The sequence below is a fragment of the Macrobrachium rosenbergii genome, chromosome 55 (assembly GCF_040412425.1).
Source record: "Macrobrachium rosenbergii isolate ZJJX-2024 chromosome 55, ASM4041242v1, whole genome shotgun sequence".
Taxonomy (NCBI): Eukaryota; Metazoa; Arthropoda; class Malacostraca; order Decapoda; family Palaemonidae; genus Macrobrachium; species Macrobrachium rosenbergii.
The window spans coordinates 85075439-85093719 of NC_089795.1; the positions used below are offsets into that span (position 1 = coordinate 85075439).

The 18281-nt window shown below is 37.4% G+C and overlaps 2 protein-coding genes across 3 annotated transcripts in view; one reads left to right on the forward strand and one right to left on the reverse strand.

Moving 5' to 3' along the window:
- The window catches only part of LOC136835555 (uncharacterized), a 234954-nt gene that overhangs the window by 160340 nt on the left and 56333 nt on the right, over nucleotides 1-18281 (forward strand). For both annotated transcript variants that reach the window (XM_067099210.1, XM_067099211.1), the window contains one exon: nucleotides 289-324. The gene's annotated coding sequence lies outside the window, so the exon portion shown is untranslated. The remainder of the gene's footprint in view (nucleotides 1-288; nucleotides 325-18281) is intronic.
- Nucleotides 8110-14687, reverse strand: LOC136835558 (cubilin-like). Its single transcript, XM_067099214.1, has 6 exons — nucleotides 14417-14687; nucleotides 11668-12252; nucleotides 11116-11225; nucleotides 9944-10088; nucleotides 9390-9497; nucleotides 8110-9263 (listed from the first exon to the last, which is right to left on the reverse strand). The coding sequence occupies exons 1-6, from the start codon at nucleotides 14486-14488 to the stop codon at nucleotides 9003-9005; spliced, it is 1281 nt and encodes a 426-aa protein (XP_066955315.1). The 5' UTR covers nucleotides 14489-14687; the 3' UTR covers nucleotides 8110-9002.

An 18281-nucleotide genomic window follows, 5' to 3' on the forward strand; every position in this document is an offset into this window, starting at 1 on the left:
TGGGATGCCTTCCGTTGCCAGGAAGGTCCTCCTCCAGGTCAAAATTTATTGCTTATTGTCCTTTTCGAGAATAATGACTTTATGGATGAACAAAGGAACATGCAAACGCTACAGTCAACAAAGAACAAATTAGCTGTGTACGTGTCACGTTCAAAATCACGTTGACGTACGTCCATAGAGACTATACATAGTGTTTCGAACGCTTATTAATAGAGTATCGATATCTAATTCAATTTGTTACGAATTATGGTTCCTAAGAATTACTTATGTACTTTATGAACTTTCCAGGGAAAGTTGCAGTTGGGCGTCAGAAGGAATTGACTTGTAAGTAAAACTTACTTAATTTTAGTTTTTTAGATTGCTGAAGAACAATTCTTTAATGTAACTTTATCGCCCTTCGAACAATTTGATCTTCTCCCGGCATAGAAAAGAACAATAATCATTAACTTTCAGAAGCTATTATGAGTAGATGTACTCTCAATAGGATTATTATTATTATTATTATTATTATTATTATTATTATTATTATTATTATTATTATTATTATTATTATTATTATTATTATTATTATTATTATTCAGAGGATAAACCCTATTCAGACGGAACAAGCCCACCACGGGGGCCATTGACTTGAAATTCAAGCTTCCAAAGGATATGGTGTTCTTTGAAAAGACGTAACAGGTGATAAAGGGAAATGCAGTAAAAAGAGACCAGTTATCAGAAAAGAAAGAATAGTAAATAAAGAGATAAAAAGGACGGAAATTATGAAATGCAAGGCGAGTAGCTTTGGGCCAGTAATGCGTTGCATCTTCGCCTGAACTTTTGAGGTTCAAAGGTTCAAATTGCATCTGTATGTTAGCCAGAGAATTCTTTTCAAGGATTTTCCCAACAACTTATTTTTATATGTGTGTTCGTGAGTATTTCAACCAACGATGGGTAGGCTGAAAATTTGAATGCCATCTTGATTCATGCGTAGTTCTCCATATGCTGATAAACACGCTCGTGTGAGTGCCAAAAAAAAAAAGAAAGATAAACAGAGAAACGGACATAGTACGAGTACGTGTAGACTGAAGATAAAGAGACCGTTTTAATATACAGTTCCGAACAGACAAATAATCTATCTTCCGCTAGTCGTGCCATTCCTGAAGCATCTAAAATTTCGGAAATTTTTCAAGCGTGTGATTCCTAGTAGACTAATAATGTTCAGGGCATTGAGAAATGACTGTATTTTATAAGCCAGTGCATGCGTACGTTGAAAATGAAGACCATTGCTTTGAAGTAACTAAACTAGGGCTTAAAAATGAATTACAAGCACATCTACGTCAAGAATTTTGTCTCAACAAACTTACATTTTTTTCACGACTGCCAGTCATCTGAATCAACGGCTTTTTAGCTGTGGCAGTATGAACTGATTGTAGGAATACTAGTCAGAAACTTTTCCAGACATATAAAGAAATATACAAATATACTGCATACTGTGCTTTCGACGAAAGACAGTATGCATGCAAATATGCATCTTCATTTACATCTGAATACAAAATTGATTGATTTCTAATAATCCCAAGAAAAAATAATACAATTATTTATTGTCAATGGTTGGGGTGGTGGGGAGGAGAGAGAGAGAGAGAGAGAGAGAGAGAGAGAGAGAGAGAGAGAGAGAGAGAAGGTCCCATTAGCATAAGCACTCAAAGGAAATCCGTCCATTGATAGGATAAGCAGTAAAAGGCTCTAAACTTAAACTTAATAAACAACCATTCCTGAACAGATCAATAAAATCAATAAACAAAATTAGCATAAGATCACTGTGGACGCTGAAATACATAATAAAATGAACGATTTGCTACAAAGTTGTGACGCTAGATACGCTTGTCATTTGAGATAATGGCCGGAATTCGAGGGAGTAATGACTTGCCGGGAATTGGGAGCAGGTACAGAATTCAAGAGATATATATAGAGGTTCCTTCCAAAAGCTCCCGTGGTGTAATATGTCCGTCTTTTGCAATTCCACTTCAGTCACACCCCACGTCCAAAAAACGGATTGTCATTCAGCCTGGGATCAATATTTCATACAAGTTTCCCAATTTCGCCCGTGGGCCTTCCAGTTCTTACCAGCTTCTGCCGTCATCTTGATCTGGAGGGAAAATCACCTGATTCCAGAGATCAAAAAAGAATGCCGCTTTGATATATGGAGCAGAAACATGACCGGTAAAAAGAGCGCAAGAGAAGAAATTGGCTGCGGTTGAGATGAATATGCATAGTTGGATGTGTGGAGTGACAAAAATGGACAGGATCGAGAATGAAAGAATAAGGGGACTACGAAAGTCGTAGAGCTATCAAAGAAGGCCCAGGATAGAAGCCTGCAGTGGTATGGCCATGTGATGAGAAGGGATGAGGCATATGTGAGGAGGAGAGTGATGCGGATGGAGGTGCCTGGTGGGGGAGCAAGAGGAAGACCAAAACGAAGGTGGATGGATGTAATTAGAGAAGATCTGAGAGACAAACAATTGTCAGAGGATGATGTGTTTGACCGAGCCAGGTGGAGGAAAGCTGTCCGAAACATCGACCCCAAATAAAAGTTGAGAAATGAGTTTCTTGAGTGAACATTTAAATGAGTTATTGTACTTTCCTTGAAACTGGAAAGGGTCATACGATGAGAACCTTTTGTAAAAAGGAATAATGGATGTTGCCTGAAATACAGTAGTTCAGATTTTTGTCTTTATATTCTTGTTCATATGCAAGTTCATTTTGTCATTGTGACCTGTTCACATTTTTATTTGCTGTGCGTATCTTTCGGAAATGTAATAGTAAAAACACTTCGTCAAAAGTGTCAAGCCATCTTATAGTGTGTGCATATACATACATACATACATACATACATACATACATACATACATACATACATACATACATACATACATACATACATACATATATATATATATATATATATATATATATATATATATATATATATATAAATTAATGCGTTTTGAGAGACTTAAAAGAGGGTGGCCTGGCACATTGGAATGCTGAAACACACACACAGAATTTGTATGCGTGTGTTGGTGATAACTTTGCTCATGTCGAAAGGAACTTTTTAAATTGAATTCCTGAGTTCCTAATCTCTCGATAAATTTTTTTGACTTGGGAGCCAAATATTATATCCCCTCAATATATATCACTATAGCTAAACTGGCCTTCTATGATAGACCTATCGGTTTTTATAGTTTTCCAACACTGTTACTGGGCTAAACATTATTACTTTAAGAGTAATTTACCTATTCTCAGTTATCCTTGATATACTTTTGGTAATTCTAAGTACTAGCTCCACGCCCGTTTTTACCTTGGAAACTGTTTTTTTCTACATTTTTAGGGCTTCTGATACTGGCGGTGAGTTTGTTTGCTGTCGGCCAACTGTTATTTGCCCCCTAACTCTACTCAACGGTAAAGGGGAACTGTGGGAATTCGGGGTTTGGGTGGGGGAGAACACAGAAATGGAACTGGCATGTTTACGTTGGCGAGTCGCCCTCTGGAGGGGAAAAACGAGAGGGAGCCATTCGCCAACAGAAGGGGTTAAATGCATTTCGCCGTGTTTAGTACTGGCATCGGGGGGATGGAATGTTCCTTCTCCGTGTTTAGAACTGGCCCAGGTGGTTACCCATACGTTAACATGTTATTGCACTTGCCGGACGTGATATGAACCGTTCCAAACAGACGTACCCGTGCTCTGTCTTGTGAAGATCGCGTATGGAAACCCTTTTTGGATGGACTTCAGGGGTTAATTACAGGTTAATTACATTTGTGCGACAAAAATTGAAGATAAATCCATAATTAGCAACCAAAAAACTGTAGAAAAAGTCAAGTTGGAAGGGAATCGCCGACACGGAGCTACTACTTAGATCTATTTAATTTATTTTGTGCAATTCTTATTGATATGTGTACAAGATACTTATAAATCTACCTTGCTGAAGATAATCGCTTGGCCTGGAAAGTACGTGCAATGAACAGTCTTATCAAGATAACGCAGTTATTGCTTACTGTTTTCTATGAAGACTAAAGATTCGTTTTCTTTGATGGCCACCAAGCCTCACATTAATACAACATTTCTTGGTCTCTTTTAAAGCATTATATAAGTTTTTGCTTTTATTAATTACAATTGAGACCGCTTAAAAATTAAGATTTTTTTAATGAGCTCTAATTTTACCCCTCTCATATTGATTTATTTAGAAATGAAACTCGAACTGGAAGTTTGATGGCAGGCCGTTGAACATATTTGATATTATAAGTCACTTTTATATAAGACAAGTGTTTTCACGAATATTGTCATGATTTCATTTTTTAATCCAAAAGCTGTTACATTTTGAAATTTATAAGGAGTCCTTGTGCTTTGTCCGAACATAGGCCTATCTTAAAATGTTTATGTAAATCAGTAACATTAACAATCATTAAATTCTTTTACAGTTTAATCTTACTGATGGTTTAAGACAGTGAAGCCTAACGCGTTTTCGTAGTCAGGCTTCGAATTTTAAATACTCAAGTTACTGGAAATCTAGGTGTGGAAACTCTGAGTATAAATTCTGTTTCTTAAAACAGCTCTATGTTGTTTGTTGTTAAAGTAATCAATTGGACTTTTTAATAAGTCTGGATTGAATCCATGTCCCTATTTCGCTCTCAAATCAATCAAAACCTATTTTAATTGGCGTTTATTAATCTCAAACACAATTCAATGATTTTGAACTTGAAAACATTCTATAAGGTATCATTTACAATTTATACTTTTGGTCAAATATTTGCAGATTTACTTTGTTGAAAAATATGAGATTATTGTTCTTTTTTCCATAGTTTTCTTGGTGGATGGTTTCCAGTCACTTAGCAACCCAAAATAGCTTACTGAAAGTAGCACATACATCAAACTCACGTCCCCCTCCCCCCTCTCAAAATTAGGTTTTTGAGGCTTGAAAGTAGTGCCGAGTTTGCTAAGGAGCAAAAAGCCTATTTGAGTTCTTGGTATATTTATTGTTTCTATTCTGATGTTATACTTTTGGTATATTCTGCCACCACTTACACAAGACACTGATTCCTCGTTGGTAGGTGTTTCCCTTTAGATACTTATACTTTGCTTTATTATATACCTCTTAGCTATGATTACATTCTGTCTATACTTTGATTACTATTTCTGCATCTAACTGACTATTCTTTGTAATTATTTGAATTCTTTCACTCTTTGTCTCCCACTGGAAAATAATATCAGCATTTTAATTTTACAGTATTTTTCTACTTTTCTTATTTCTTGTTCATTTATTTTTCGCTGGTGCTGTATAGTACAATATAATCTACAAATGATCCCACATCCTATGCAACACTACTTCTGTGACCAAGTAAAAAATATAAGAACTTAAACAGGGTCCCTGGTCCATATTTACATTCAGGGAAATCTTTTCTGTTAGACGCATACGGTCACACCACTACTTACAAGCTTCACATATATTTCGGACAAGTATAATTTTCATTATATGATATATATTTTCTTATATAGTGTTATAACATTTACGTTCTTTATATATGTTTAACCATCTTAAAGGCTTTTCTTTACAACTTGCCTAGGCTTAAAATGTCTGTTGTCCCTTTAGCTGGTGTAAAACCATATACAGTTTGACCGCTGTTATTTCCTCTCTGAGCCTCGTCTCCATAGCTGTGCCCTTTCTCGTTTCTGTAGAACCTAAATTTTTTACCTTTGTGGTTTCCACAATTCTTGATGTCTCCCTGATTCTGGCATAAAGGGTTAATGAGACATCTGCTGCTTATGCTTCTTTGGTTCTTGGATCATTCCAAAAGTGACCACTCCTTCCTAATGGAGGATATTTCATACCTCTGCTGACATTCCGTCAGGGTCTAATCATTTACAATATGCAACCAGTTTGGGCTTTTCTTTCGAGATTTCTGAAGAGCCCTGGGTTTATGAGCACAAATATAGCCTGCTGCATGAATATTATTATATAAAGCGAATGCAGAGTTTGGGTTCATGACTACCGTAGGCCTAGTAAGCATTTTTGTGGCAGGCATTTCAGAGGGAATATGAGCTAACCAGCCTTACCTTTACCTAACCTAACCTCGGATGCCGTGCCCTAACCTGACCTGGGGGCTTCCCCCCCTCCCCTGAATCCCTCTAAATAAGTCTTGACCCATTGCTCTGCATTCTATTCAATTATCTTATTTTTAAATGTACTTGAGTGAGTAAATCAAGTCAAATGCTGATACGGGACAAAAGAACGCCATGAAATAATGAACAATGTTAACAGTAAGAAATATTTTAGTATACCATATTAAATAAATCAAAGAAAATCCATTCCAATAAAAGAAAACGATTTATGGTATAACACAAATAAGATTAGAAGTATCAAGACTATAGCCATAACGTTATAGGAAAACTGGAATATTTTTCAGGTACATTGATTTAAATAATCGTAGTGAAAAATAATAACAAAGATTTCAAAGATTGTGAATTCTTGAATAATTGTCCTAAAATAAGCACTATAATTACGATAATGCAAAAAAAAAAAAAAGTCAAAATGTACGACAACACATTTCATAGACATTAGTAGAAAATATTGTAATTTCAACCATGGCGAGATACATCGAGAAAACAAAATGGGAGGATTTCTCAAGATAATTCAATAAGCATAGATGGCGGAATGAAAGCTCAGTTTTAACAACGCCAGGGAGAAGGTTTTGTGATTGTTGCAGTTTCAGAGTAAAGGGAGTGAAAGACCTTTTATACTTGCACTTTGAATTAGGATATGGCGATGGTAATGATATTTCCTTGTTAAAACCGAATAAAGATTATTCAAATCATAATTACAATTGTTATGAAAAGGGAAAATCACTTCTTTCACAGAACCTTGAATTAAAGACAAAGATTCCATGGGAGTTCGGAGTGATGATTTCCAAACAGGTGAACAGTGCTCCAGTATAAGGAACATAAGATCTAGAGCAAGTGGCTTTCATAGCATTTCTGTGGATACAAGAATCCTTATAAGCAGTGCCTAGCTTTCTGGTACCATTAGGTGGTATGTTTTTGATCACTGCAACAAAGAAAGCTACGAGGCTAAGGCAACGTCTCGAATGCTTAAAGATTCAGAATCATCACGTAAGGTTTCCTTATGAATGGTGACTCATGAATGGGATCATAGCACGAAGTCGGCTATTCACTGAAGCTGTGGTTATTTTTCCGTAGTTTAGCTTCATGTCAACTGAAGTACACCTCTTACTGGCCAAGTAATAATATCCGTCAAGGCTGGCAGTAACATTACTAAGCATTCCCAGGGAGCGATTGAGTGCAGCAAGAGCTGTTTCACCACTATACTGAACCATCTTATTTCTTAAGCCATCATTCATGTTACCAACAGTGGTTTAAAGGTCTCGAGAACTTGCCCATGGTATACCAGACAAAAAAAAAACACTAGGCTTATCGAAAACGCCATCTGCAGTTTCTATTGTCGGATGCTTAAAACACTCTGAATAAGACACAGGCATGTGGCTTCTGATACTTAAGTTACAAAGTTTATTTATAAGATTTTCTTATTAAACAAATCAGTCAGAGCTAAATTCAGTTTCAGCAATCCTTGACCCATGTATTGTCTTAGGTGCTACTATTTATATCAAGCATAACAAGACGCAGGAATGATGGGATCCTTTGCAATGCACTAAACTTCAATAACTCAGCTTGCCAGAGTTAATTATATATAGGTTACTCGTTTTGTCACGCCGGGATTCTATTCAGTCCTACTGGTGGGATTTTAAACCTCACTCTCCTGGACAATATAGGTGAGGTTGAGTTAAGTAACGCTTAGTTCCTGGGTTGAATACTTAGAAAAATCAGTCCAGTGAAAAGTTGCAATTAGAGTTTAGGTCATTTCGTCTCAATTACTTTTCACCATCATTTCTCACCTCATGGGATTATATACCAATCTGGTGTTTGGTGAAATGATAAACCTAAAAGTTATACGATTTGTGTATTTTTTCTTCTTCATACCCTTTTACTGTTCACCTGGTCTTCATGAAAAATTCGAGCCAAGAGACCAAGAAGGCTTACTCACCTTCAAACAAATGTTGAAATACGACACTTTATTGACTAAAGTAAACAAAAAAGATAACAAGTAAAAACTCATTTACAGAAATTTCACGTCAGAGATCTAAATAACGTGTTAATAGCTTTGACCAAACTAAGGGTGTGGAACATTGTCTGTTTCTGAAACTGTTTCAAATAACATATATTTATGTGGTCACATGTCTTCTGCTATGTAGAAAAAAAACTGCGATTTTTTAATAAAATCGAGTTTGTTGAGAGGCACTAGAATATTCCATCTAGAAAGGAAACAGAAACTTCTTAATTTGAGAAAACAGGTTAGTTGTTTAATTAAATTACTAAACATTAGTTATCAAAATACGACGTTAAACAATAACGTGTTCCAAATAAAAAAAAATGTTCATGGAAGACAGATTGATAAACAGAAAATTGTCGATCATGTATGATCAGTACTTCAGATTTATCTTAGTAGATGTTACGTGTTGAATTGAAGTTTGCATTCTTTGGTGATGATTTTCATGGAAAATAAAACCTGCGATATTGAAAGTGAACTAGACATTGATTGCTCACTATCTCCATTAAGAATGAAATGAGATTCTGTTACAAAGCTTTGGACAAACTTTGAGGAATCCTGACCTTTAGGATTACAGACAGTAAGACACCAACTGCCAAGAAATTTAGAACAAAAGGTGATTAGTCTCCAGACACCTGTTCTGAGAAATTATCTTGCACAGATGAAGCTCTCTGCTTCTTAGGAGTAAATCTCCGTTTAATCTAGATAAATGTTCTGAAAAGTAGTACTATTTCTTCCTTATAATAGATTCCTTGAGCTAGAATGTTTACTCTCATCCTCTCAGGGTCAGGAATGAGGTTAGAAACATCGGTACATGAACATTTGAACATCTGAAAGCGTTATTTACGCATCGATTACGGACCAACGAGCTCTGAACGCGTCGGTCAGTGTCCCGGAGTAAAAGATGACGTTCATACGATTTCCAATGGATCTGACTGGTTGTGGGAGGGTTGAGCCGACGAAGTCCAAGCTAGTCAACTCGGGATAGTACTTGTCGCCAAGTTTGTCGACGATCACGACGCCATTCTCTTCGTACTCGCTGTAGACCGATGACGTGATTCTCATGTTCAGGATCTCAAGTTTGATGCGTTTTCCCTCGGGAGCCTGTAAACGCAAGCAGATATTACAACAAAAGCCATCAAATTGATATTCATTTATATAAAACGGATATATCGTGGAAAAATCAATGTTAACTAGGTTAAGGGATGGAAAACCACGAGCAGGACTCACCCTAATCCACCATTCGCAGGACCTCTTCGATGGGACACCATTTCCATAGTTGGGTTCTTGGGGCGCTTCCAGAGTGCCGACTGTTTGGGCCCCGTCTCTGTTGACGATCTGGAAAAAATTTATTGTGGGAATAAGGAATTAATTTCTTTGGAGGATTAGGTCCTAACTACTGCTACTACTAGTACTACTGATACTGCTGTTGTCGTGGCTAGTGCTGCTATTTCGTACCACTGCTGATACTAATGTTTGAGGTCATCATTGTAATGGCGCTGTTATCATTTTGACTAAATTACTTACTAAATTTTGTGTCTTTCGAACTCGACGAAATAGGTCTAATAAAACAGACGTATCGAAATCAAAATTTTCAAAAATAAGTAACATTAATCGTAGTTTTCAAAAATACGTCTCTTGAACAGTAGCCCTCCCTCCAATACCGAACTAGTCCAACGCTCGATCGAAAATGGGCTACAGAATTAGGGCGCAGCAAAGAGGCAGTAGGAAATCAAGTATGCTAACAGCATATGCAAAGCAAGAGAGAGAGAGAGAATTCTTACCAGGTGGCAGTCAGTAGTCTTTCTGCTGATGGTGACATTGAACCCAGCACCAGTAGCGGTGCTGTCACTTCTGAATTCGACGTCGAAGTTGAACGTTGGCAGATCCCCACGGATGATGGTGTTGGGCGAGGCAAATCCATCCCAGCTGTAAACGATAAGTATGTGCGTTAGGGTACGATGAATCAGTAAGAACATGGCTTAAAGAAAGTTCTGTAAACGATAACATAACGCTAGTGTACGATGAAGCAAAGAAACGAACAAAATGAGTTTCATCTTTGCTTTGCATTTATCTTCTTCCTCCGTCTGCAGTTATTTTTGTTATATAAGAGTGCTGAAAACCGAAGCGTCATTGATCAGGTATACCACGTGACGCCATTACACGCATTTGACCTGCAAAATCCTTTATATTATTTTCAATGTTGTGGTTTAACTAACATAGAAAATATTATCTCTGTCTCTGAATATGCTAAAGCTTGGTAGAAGAATATGTTTAACAGCTCTCCCTTATCAATATATTATTTTCTTTTTACCTGCCAAACTCTTATATAAAGATTTAACTTTTCTTTACCTGTAGGTAGATGATAATACTAAATTCTGGCTCATATTTTTCAAGAACGCTTCCTGAGAGAACTTAAAATAATTGAATGAATAAACTTCAGTCAAGTATCATTAGTTGTAATCAACATAGTACAAGTTGGAGACGAAAATTTGTCATAGAATAATCTCAATTATTATTAATTCAAATGACCCATTAATTCCTAGGAAAGAATGTTGGCTCCACGTTACGAAATTAATGCCTAACTTAGGGAAGTTATTAAAAACACAGGAAAAACGTTTTTTATATTAAACAAGTAAATTTGAAATCCGACTACCTGCAGAGAAAAAACGACTATTCTCTTCTTGATAGCTTTAAAATCGATCAAATAATCATTATTACACGATCTTGATGTGTAATCGAAATCTGAACAAAACTAGTTTGTCTGTGGATACAATCGTATATTTAGTAAATTATCAGTGCAGACCTCGTAAAAAAATACATTTTAAACCTCGCTAAGAAATTTACGAAAAGTAAGTTTAGCATTTTTTATGCTTGGTAGCGCTTTACAAACACTCTTGCATACACAACACATGCACAGATATTCATAGTTCCTTTACTTATAAAGCTCACTTACATTTTACCAAGCTTGGCCATGCGAATAGGCTGATTGAAGTCAATGAAGTCGCCGGACTTGATGTCATAGCCTTGGTTACTGAATTCGAATGTAGCGTATCCTGGTGCCCTCTGAGAAGATATTGGTCGAGATTATGAGAATTCAAAGAAATAAAACATAAATCTTGATAAAAATGTGAGATTGTTACTTTGGTTTGGTGAGGTATTAACCAAGATTGGATAGATGTTACCCTCGTACAAAATAGGGGTGCTACTATTTATGATATCTACCATCCATTTTATACATTTGACCCCTCAGGGGCTAGTGCTAAACACGGCGAGACTGTGTAGGTGAGACACTGTTTCGCCGTGTTTAGTACTAGTCCTTGGGGGATCAAATAGTTTTGTATATAGTTTGAGGAAGTAATTGCCATAGGCCTTAGTTGGGCTGTTTGGTAGATAGCATCCTAATTTTTGGTAGGTCGCCAATAGGCTATAGTCTTATTAAGAGTAGGCCTATGTTTCAGTTGTTCACAACCAGTCAGTACTTACAGGAAAGGGCGCGAATACTTACGGAGGACAGAGATAGCTTGCAGCGGGCGTTGTTTGGGTATTCCCCCCTTCCGAAGTTGGGCGAGGACCACTGGACCACGTCGTCGGTGACGAAATGAATTCTGCAAGGACTCCTGAAGGAGGAATTGCCGAATGTGCGGAAGGGCGTGGTAAAACCGACATCACTGAAGTCAGTGGGCGCGAAGGTAGGCGACAGGGTGGAAAATTCAAAAGGGAAGGTTGTGTCTGCTGGGATAGGATCGGTCAAACCAAACGTGCCGGTTCGGGGGTTGCTGCTGACGGTGCTGAAGGCGCCACCGAAGGTGGGGTTGCCACCGACAGTGCTGAAACCTCCGAAGGGCGGGCGACTGCTGGCGGTGCTGAAGGTCCCGAAGGGCGTAGGATTACTACTGGCAGTGCTGAAGGTCCCGAAGGGCGTAGGATTACTGCTGGCAGTGCTGAAGGTACCGAAGGGCGGATTGCTGCTGGCAGTGCTGAAGGTGCCGAAGGGCGTGTTGCTACTGCCGGCGGTGCTGATGGAGGGGAAAGGAGGGTTGGTGCTGCTGCTGCTGAGTGTACCGAAGGTGGGGTCGCTGAAGAAGTCAAGCTGCGAGTGGGATGGTGTGAAATTAATGTTTGGTTTTAAAATGATAGAGAGCTAATTAAGTGATGTTTATTATACTATAATATGTCTTTAAAATCACTCATTTTAGCTCACCTAGGCTGAGAACTCAAATGAGCTTTATTCATCAAGTTTTTCAACCCTTTGGAGGTTCAACCTAGATTCACTGACTTTAAATTATGATGGGTAGTCTTTAATTAGAACAAAGAGTCAGTTATAAATGACCGCGTACTGTGTTAGCGAAAGCTTACCCCCAGTTCAATCATACTACGTGCTGTGTATGCGCATAGTGTTTACTAGGCTACTAGGCCTATACTTGTGTTTTGTCACTCATGTGTATTGCACTGTTTATTTCATAACACTAGGACCCAAGAGAAACTTATTTAGTGTCATAATGTCTTAAAGGTTACCTATATATGTGGATAAGCTACTGAATGGAAAGTCACAGACTTGAAAATCAAGAGGGCTGGTCAGTTTTCCCATCCCCATTTCAGTATTTCATGATTTATGAAAACTCTTCTCTTCTCGAGGCATGTTTAAACACTTAATGAGTACAGTGCATTATAAAAAACGCTATAGTCTAACTGGACATGCCTTGCTGTTGGAACCATTGTATAAAAACGATAATTATTTTGGTCTTTCAGGGTATGGAATATTCTAAGTTCATGATACATCTACTTCGTTAAGGTTGATGAGTTTCAACGCTCGAATTCACGCTAGGAAAACGAAATATTTGTCAAATGAAAATGTTCTATTATCTAATCGAACGTATGAGAAGAGACTGATACTAACTTTACAAAATGAAAGTTCGAGATTGCTTATAAAATGGCAGGCACATTTCACTCTCTCTTCGCTTAAAGAAAAGAATAAAATAGTTCAAATTATTTAGAATAACTTTGACATTTATAGTCGGTTACGAATGCCCAACACAACGAGTTCTAAATTGTCAGGCACCAAGAGGATAAGTCTTAACGGAATTTATTCTGCGTTGTTCTTCAGAAATCATGAAGATGTACGAAGATTTGTATATAAAAATGGTTGATTTTTGCGTTATTATCATGCATGTGTGTATGTAAACAAAACTTCAGTTGATATATATATGTGTGTGTATATATATAATTGTGTATGTGTTCGCGTATACAGATATACATACATACATACATACATACATACGTATGTGTGTGTGTCTGGGAAAGTGTTTTAACAGTTTTTGTAAGCCCATTCCACAAAAACACCATTTACGACGAATTTGGACTGTCCAGTCATGACTTGTACCTGTGGGTTATGGTTAGGAAGTGCAAGCACTTCGATATTTCAGCAGTCAAAGTCAGTAACGCGAATTTCCATATGCACCTTTCTGTATCCGGCTGGAATTCTTCACGATCGATCAGTGACCGACTGTACTGTATTTTGTCAAATCACAGAAGTGTTCTCGAGGCTGTCTTTAAGAAAAAAAACAAAAAGATGCTTCGTTTACGCGATTATTTGGCTTTGTAGAAGAGTAATTTTAAAACCGTTTCGTTCGTTTAGCAGGACACGAATAAAGCAGGAACTATCTTAACATTTCCTTCAACACAAAAATCCATGTAATTTGGTCTCAGAAAGTACCCTTCCAAAAAACAGAATAATCCAGTAGATGAGGCATTCCCATTTCTCTTTCTCAAGCGCACTTTCCAGCAGCACTCCTGAAACTCGACTCGCAATGCGGTCAGTCACTAATCGAACATTAAGAATTCCACCTGGATACAGAACTGCGAGTATGAATTCCACTAGAAGTTCGCTAGTTATTTTCACTGGCTGCTGTAATGTCACGTACTGACACTTCTTAACCTTAGGTCCAGAGGTACAAAGTAGTGTTCAGGCTATCCAAATTTGCCGTAAACCTGCAAAAGGTGTTAAGGAAAACTGTTGTGAATTATGCAGTAAGGAAAACTGTTATAAATGATCTTATACGGTATATACAGTATGTATATATATATATATATATATATATATATATATATATATATATATATATATATATATATATATATATATATATATATATATATATATATATATATATAAAACTTGTGAACTCAAGCGTCGAACTCAAGTGCCTGCAACTTAGATAAGACAAAAACACTTAAAAGATAAAGTCAGTACTAACCAATTGAGGTGCAGCCGCAGCGAAAGCAACTAAAATTGCCGACACCAACCACTGAAGAAGTACCGACGCCATTTTGGCTTTCCTCTCCTCTCTCTCTTTCTCTGTCGCTTTTTCTCACTTGACCTCACTGACCGTGGTTACCTTTGAGCTTCGCTCCGGAGGACTGCAGCACCTTACGCGTCGTGCAGGACCTTATATATACGTCTCTATCTCCTTCATCTCGTCTCCGTGGCTCGAATCTCGTGCCAGGTACCGGTCATAACAAGTTTCGGTTTTGGCGGGAGAGTTGGGGGAAGGAAGAGGGTTGGTAACGACGCCTGCGGGTCGGGGGGAGGGGGTGGGGGTGAGGGAGAGGAGGAGGAAGAGGGGGGGAATGGAAGGACCACCTTCCGGACGTTACGTCGTATTAGAAGCTTCCGGAGACTACCAATGAGTCAGGCACTTCGAAAAACACCGGGATAGAGATTTGTAGTCATTCGGTGGCTTTCTCGATGTACTTTCTGAACCTCTGGCTCTACTTTCTTTTTTTGTTGATCCCTTAATTATTCCTAAGCTGTCAGAATGACAGTTTTTTTTTGTTTTATCTCGTAGTACGATGCGTTCGTTAACTTGCATGTTATTCTTGGTGGTGCTCGTGATATGTGTTCCGTGCAAGTCATACACATAACAATCTTCGTGACTCAGATTTTCGTATGATGAAAAGGCACGGTATTCGTGTCCGTAAACATGTGTGCATTCGTACTGTATTGTATATATATATATATATATATATATATATATATATATATATATATATATATATATATATATATATATATATATATATATATATATATATCATATACATGCATATATATATATACACACATACATACATAATATATATTATATATATATATATATATATATATATATATATATATATATAACTTTGTATATATATATATGGCCCTGAGCTGTAATAAAGGATGATTATTATTATTATTATTATTATTATTATTATTATATTATTATTATTATTATATATATACAGTATATATACAGTATATAATATATATATCACATACATACTATGCAAGGTGAGGGTTCATTTCATTAATTTGTCTAATTATTATGAATGCATGCTACGATTAATAATAATGACAGTGACAACAGGAAAATCGTCTAAAATTGCCAACATTTTGGAGAGATGATAACAACTGGAGTGTTCACGGCTCCTGTGGACATGAATTCAGAGTGGAAGTAGTTCTGGGGGAAAGCAGATGCAAAGAGAGATTTGAAAAGTAAGAAGAAACAAAAGATCTTAGACTAAAAGATATAAATAGGGACTTAAACGAAAATGAGTATTTTCAAGGAGTGCTAATTATAAAAGAAGGCAGAATTTGCTTCGGACGAGACATTAAAAGATGTAGAGAGTGGAGATGAACATTCGAAGAATGGAAAGTCAGACAGTGAGAGTTGATGGGATTACAAATGTGACGCTGTGATGTGGTGGGGAGGATGTGTTGACATAACTACTCATTGCATGTAAAGTGCGTCTTTGCCGAGGGAAAGGTTCCGGTCAAAGCTATTGGAGAAGAAGAATGAATGTCTCTTTATATGAGAGGGAAGGTCAGTTGAGGTGATTTAGAGAATTAACAGAAAGATTCGCACAGAGGAGAATCTGAGTTTAGACAGAGAGAGGGAAGTGTGTGGATTTAAGAGTTGATTATGAGCATTGTGGTTATAAATACTAAATACGTATGAGGTAAAAAGTGACCAGTAGATTCTAGATTGTACTTCAGCCTGAAAAGCAATAAAAGATTAAATACTTGGCTACGATGGTGAAAGTGGGTCTATTCCAACTCCAGTAAATGTATCTGAGTTCGACATTTATAAGTACGTATGAGCGGGCATGGACTGATGATACCTTTCTTCGTGGTCAGGTAATTATCGTTACCTCGCTGTAATACCCCGGACCCGACATCGAATCTCGACTGGACATCAGAATATCTTCATTTCTTTCTTCATGTTGGTCTAGGCTTAGTAGTGTCAAGGTTTCCAAAAAATGAAGAAATCGAGTGATCAACAGAGCATTGTGGCTAATAAATACTTGATACGTATCTGGTAAAAAGCGACCAGTAGATTCTAAATATATATTATGTGGCAGGTTCAAAAGTAAAAGGGATAAGCTGTAGATAACATGTATAGGCCTAGGAAAAGCTGACGATTAACTGATCGAGAAGCGATATGGAGGGTGCCAGTTGAGGATATATAGTGTGGAAGATAAATTGTTGAGAGCGACTGAAAGTTTTCATGACGAGGAGAACCGTGTACCAGAAACGTAGATGTAAAATTGACTGGTTTGTTATATATACATCTGAGTTTTCTATTTGTATTCTTATGGATTTACTGATGCAAAAAGGCAGAGCGAAAACAACTTATGTAGGCGCAGAGTTAGGAACTTAGGGGATAAGAAAACCGATCAAATGAATGGCTGATGTTTGCAGCTAGTACAGTACCAATTGTTGAGAGTATAAATAACCTACAGAAACCAGTGAAAGAGTATGAATGTGCCTACAAGAGGAGGAAGGTGAGTTTTGGGCAAGATTGAGGTTATAATGGCAAAAGGTAACCAGGGAGATGGAGCAATGAGTGTTGATACTGGCGGTTAGTGTCTTGCCATGCCACCCAGATGTCGTGGGTTTGCACCTCCCCCAGGGCGATGAAAAATCACTGGCTCTGTATCATGATCAGTCACTGCCGCCGCGTGGGGTCTGTGGTGGGAGGTTGAAATCAACATATTCTTTGGAAGGCTTGAGTTTTCAAGTCAGTGGCCCCGTGGACTTGTTCCATATGCATAGGTTTCATCTACTGAATAAATAGATAATGAGAATGGTGGAAAAATTGGAACTGGTTGATTAGTCTAGGCATCCGGGAATAAATATAATGAGTAATGGTAGGATGGGAAAGGAGATAAAGGATGGGGTATATGATGGAAGAAAGGCAACAGGGGGGTGCCATGCAAAAGAATGAGACGAATGCATACAAGGAATGCATACAAGGATTGCTTAGACAACGCTCCTTTATTGAAGTGAAGTGAGAATGTTGAATGCAAGTGGAATAAAAAGAAACGTTAATGCAATTGAGATGTACTGTTTTTGTAGCATTTACTGTACATGTGGCTCAAAAAGAATTACGAAAAAAAGTGCGACATTCAGAGATACAGAGATAAGTGGTAAAAGTATTAGTGCAGGTGTGAAGAGATGAATCAGTGTTTTTAGATGGTTTGGTCATGTGGAGAAAATGACAGATGATAGGTTACTGAAAAGCGTGTACAATTCAGAAATGTTCGGAGGAAGAATGATAGAGAGACTTGGATAATTGATGAATAAGTAAAATAGAGGGGTATTGGAAATATAAATGCCTAACATCGGGGTAATGAGATCATGATGCATAGAAGTGAATGGCGCAGAGTATGGATTGGCATTTGACGCACGGCTAATGAGCCTTCTTTGTAAGTGTATGAAGCAGCTATTGTTGTGTAAGTTTTATACACTGGGGTTCATTCATGATTCACTAGCAGGGATCATTACTATAAAGCCAGCTTGCTTTACACACACACACACACACTTTTATATATATATATATATATATATATATATATATATATATATATATATATATATATATATATATATTACAGTATATAAATTTCTGACTCACATCAGGATCGAACACAGGTCTTTCACTTGAAAGACAAGATCGCTGCCAACCAAGCCACACAAGTCTTGTTTTTCAGTTGAAAGACCTGGGTTCGATCCTGATGTGAGTCAGAAATTTATTTCTGCTCCACACGTGATTGTGTGTTGATTACTTATATATA

Bases quoted from the DNA above. Each gene is read 5' to 3' on its own strand.
- LOC136835558 (XM_067099214.1), bottom strand. From the start codon at position 14,488: ATGGCGTCGGTACTTCTTCAGTGGTTGGTGTCGGCAATTTTAGTTGCT. The intron at 10,089-11,115 runs GTAAGTGAGCTT...TATCGTTTACAG, and splicing joins ATGGCCAAGCTTGGTAAAAT to CTGGGATGGATTTGCCTCGC. The intron at 9,264-9,389 runs GTGAGTCCTGCT...TTGCGTTTACAG, and splicing joins CCTGCGAATGGTGGATTAGG to GCTCCCGAGGGAAAACGCAT.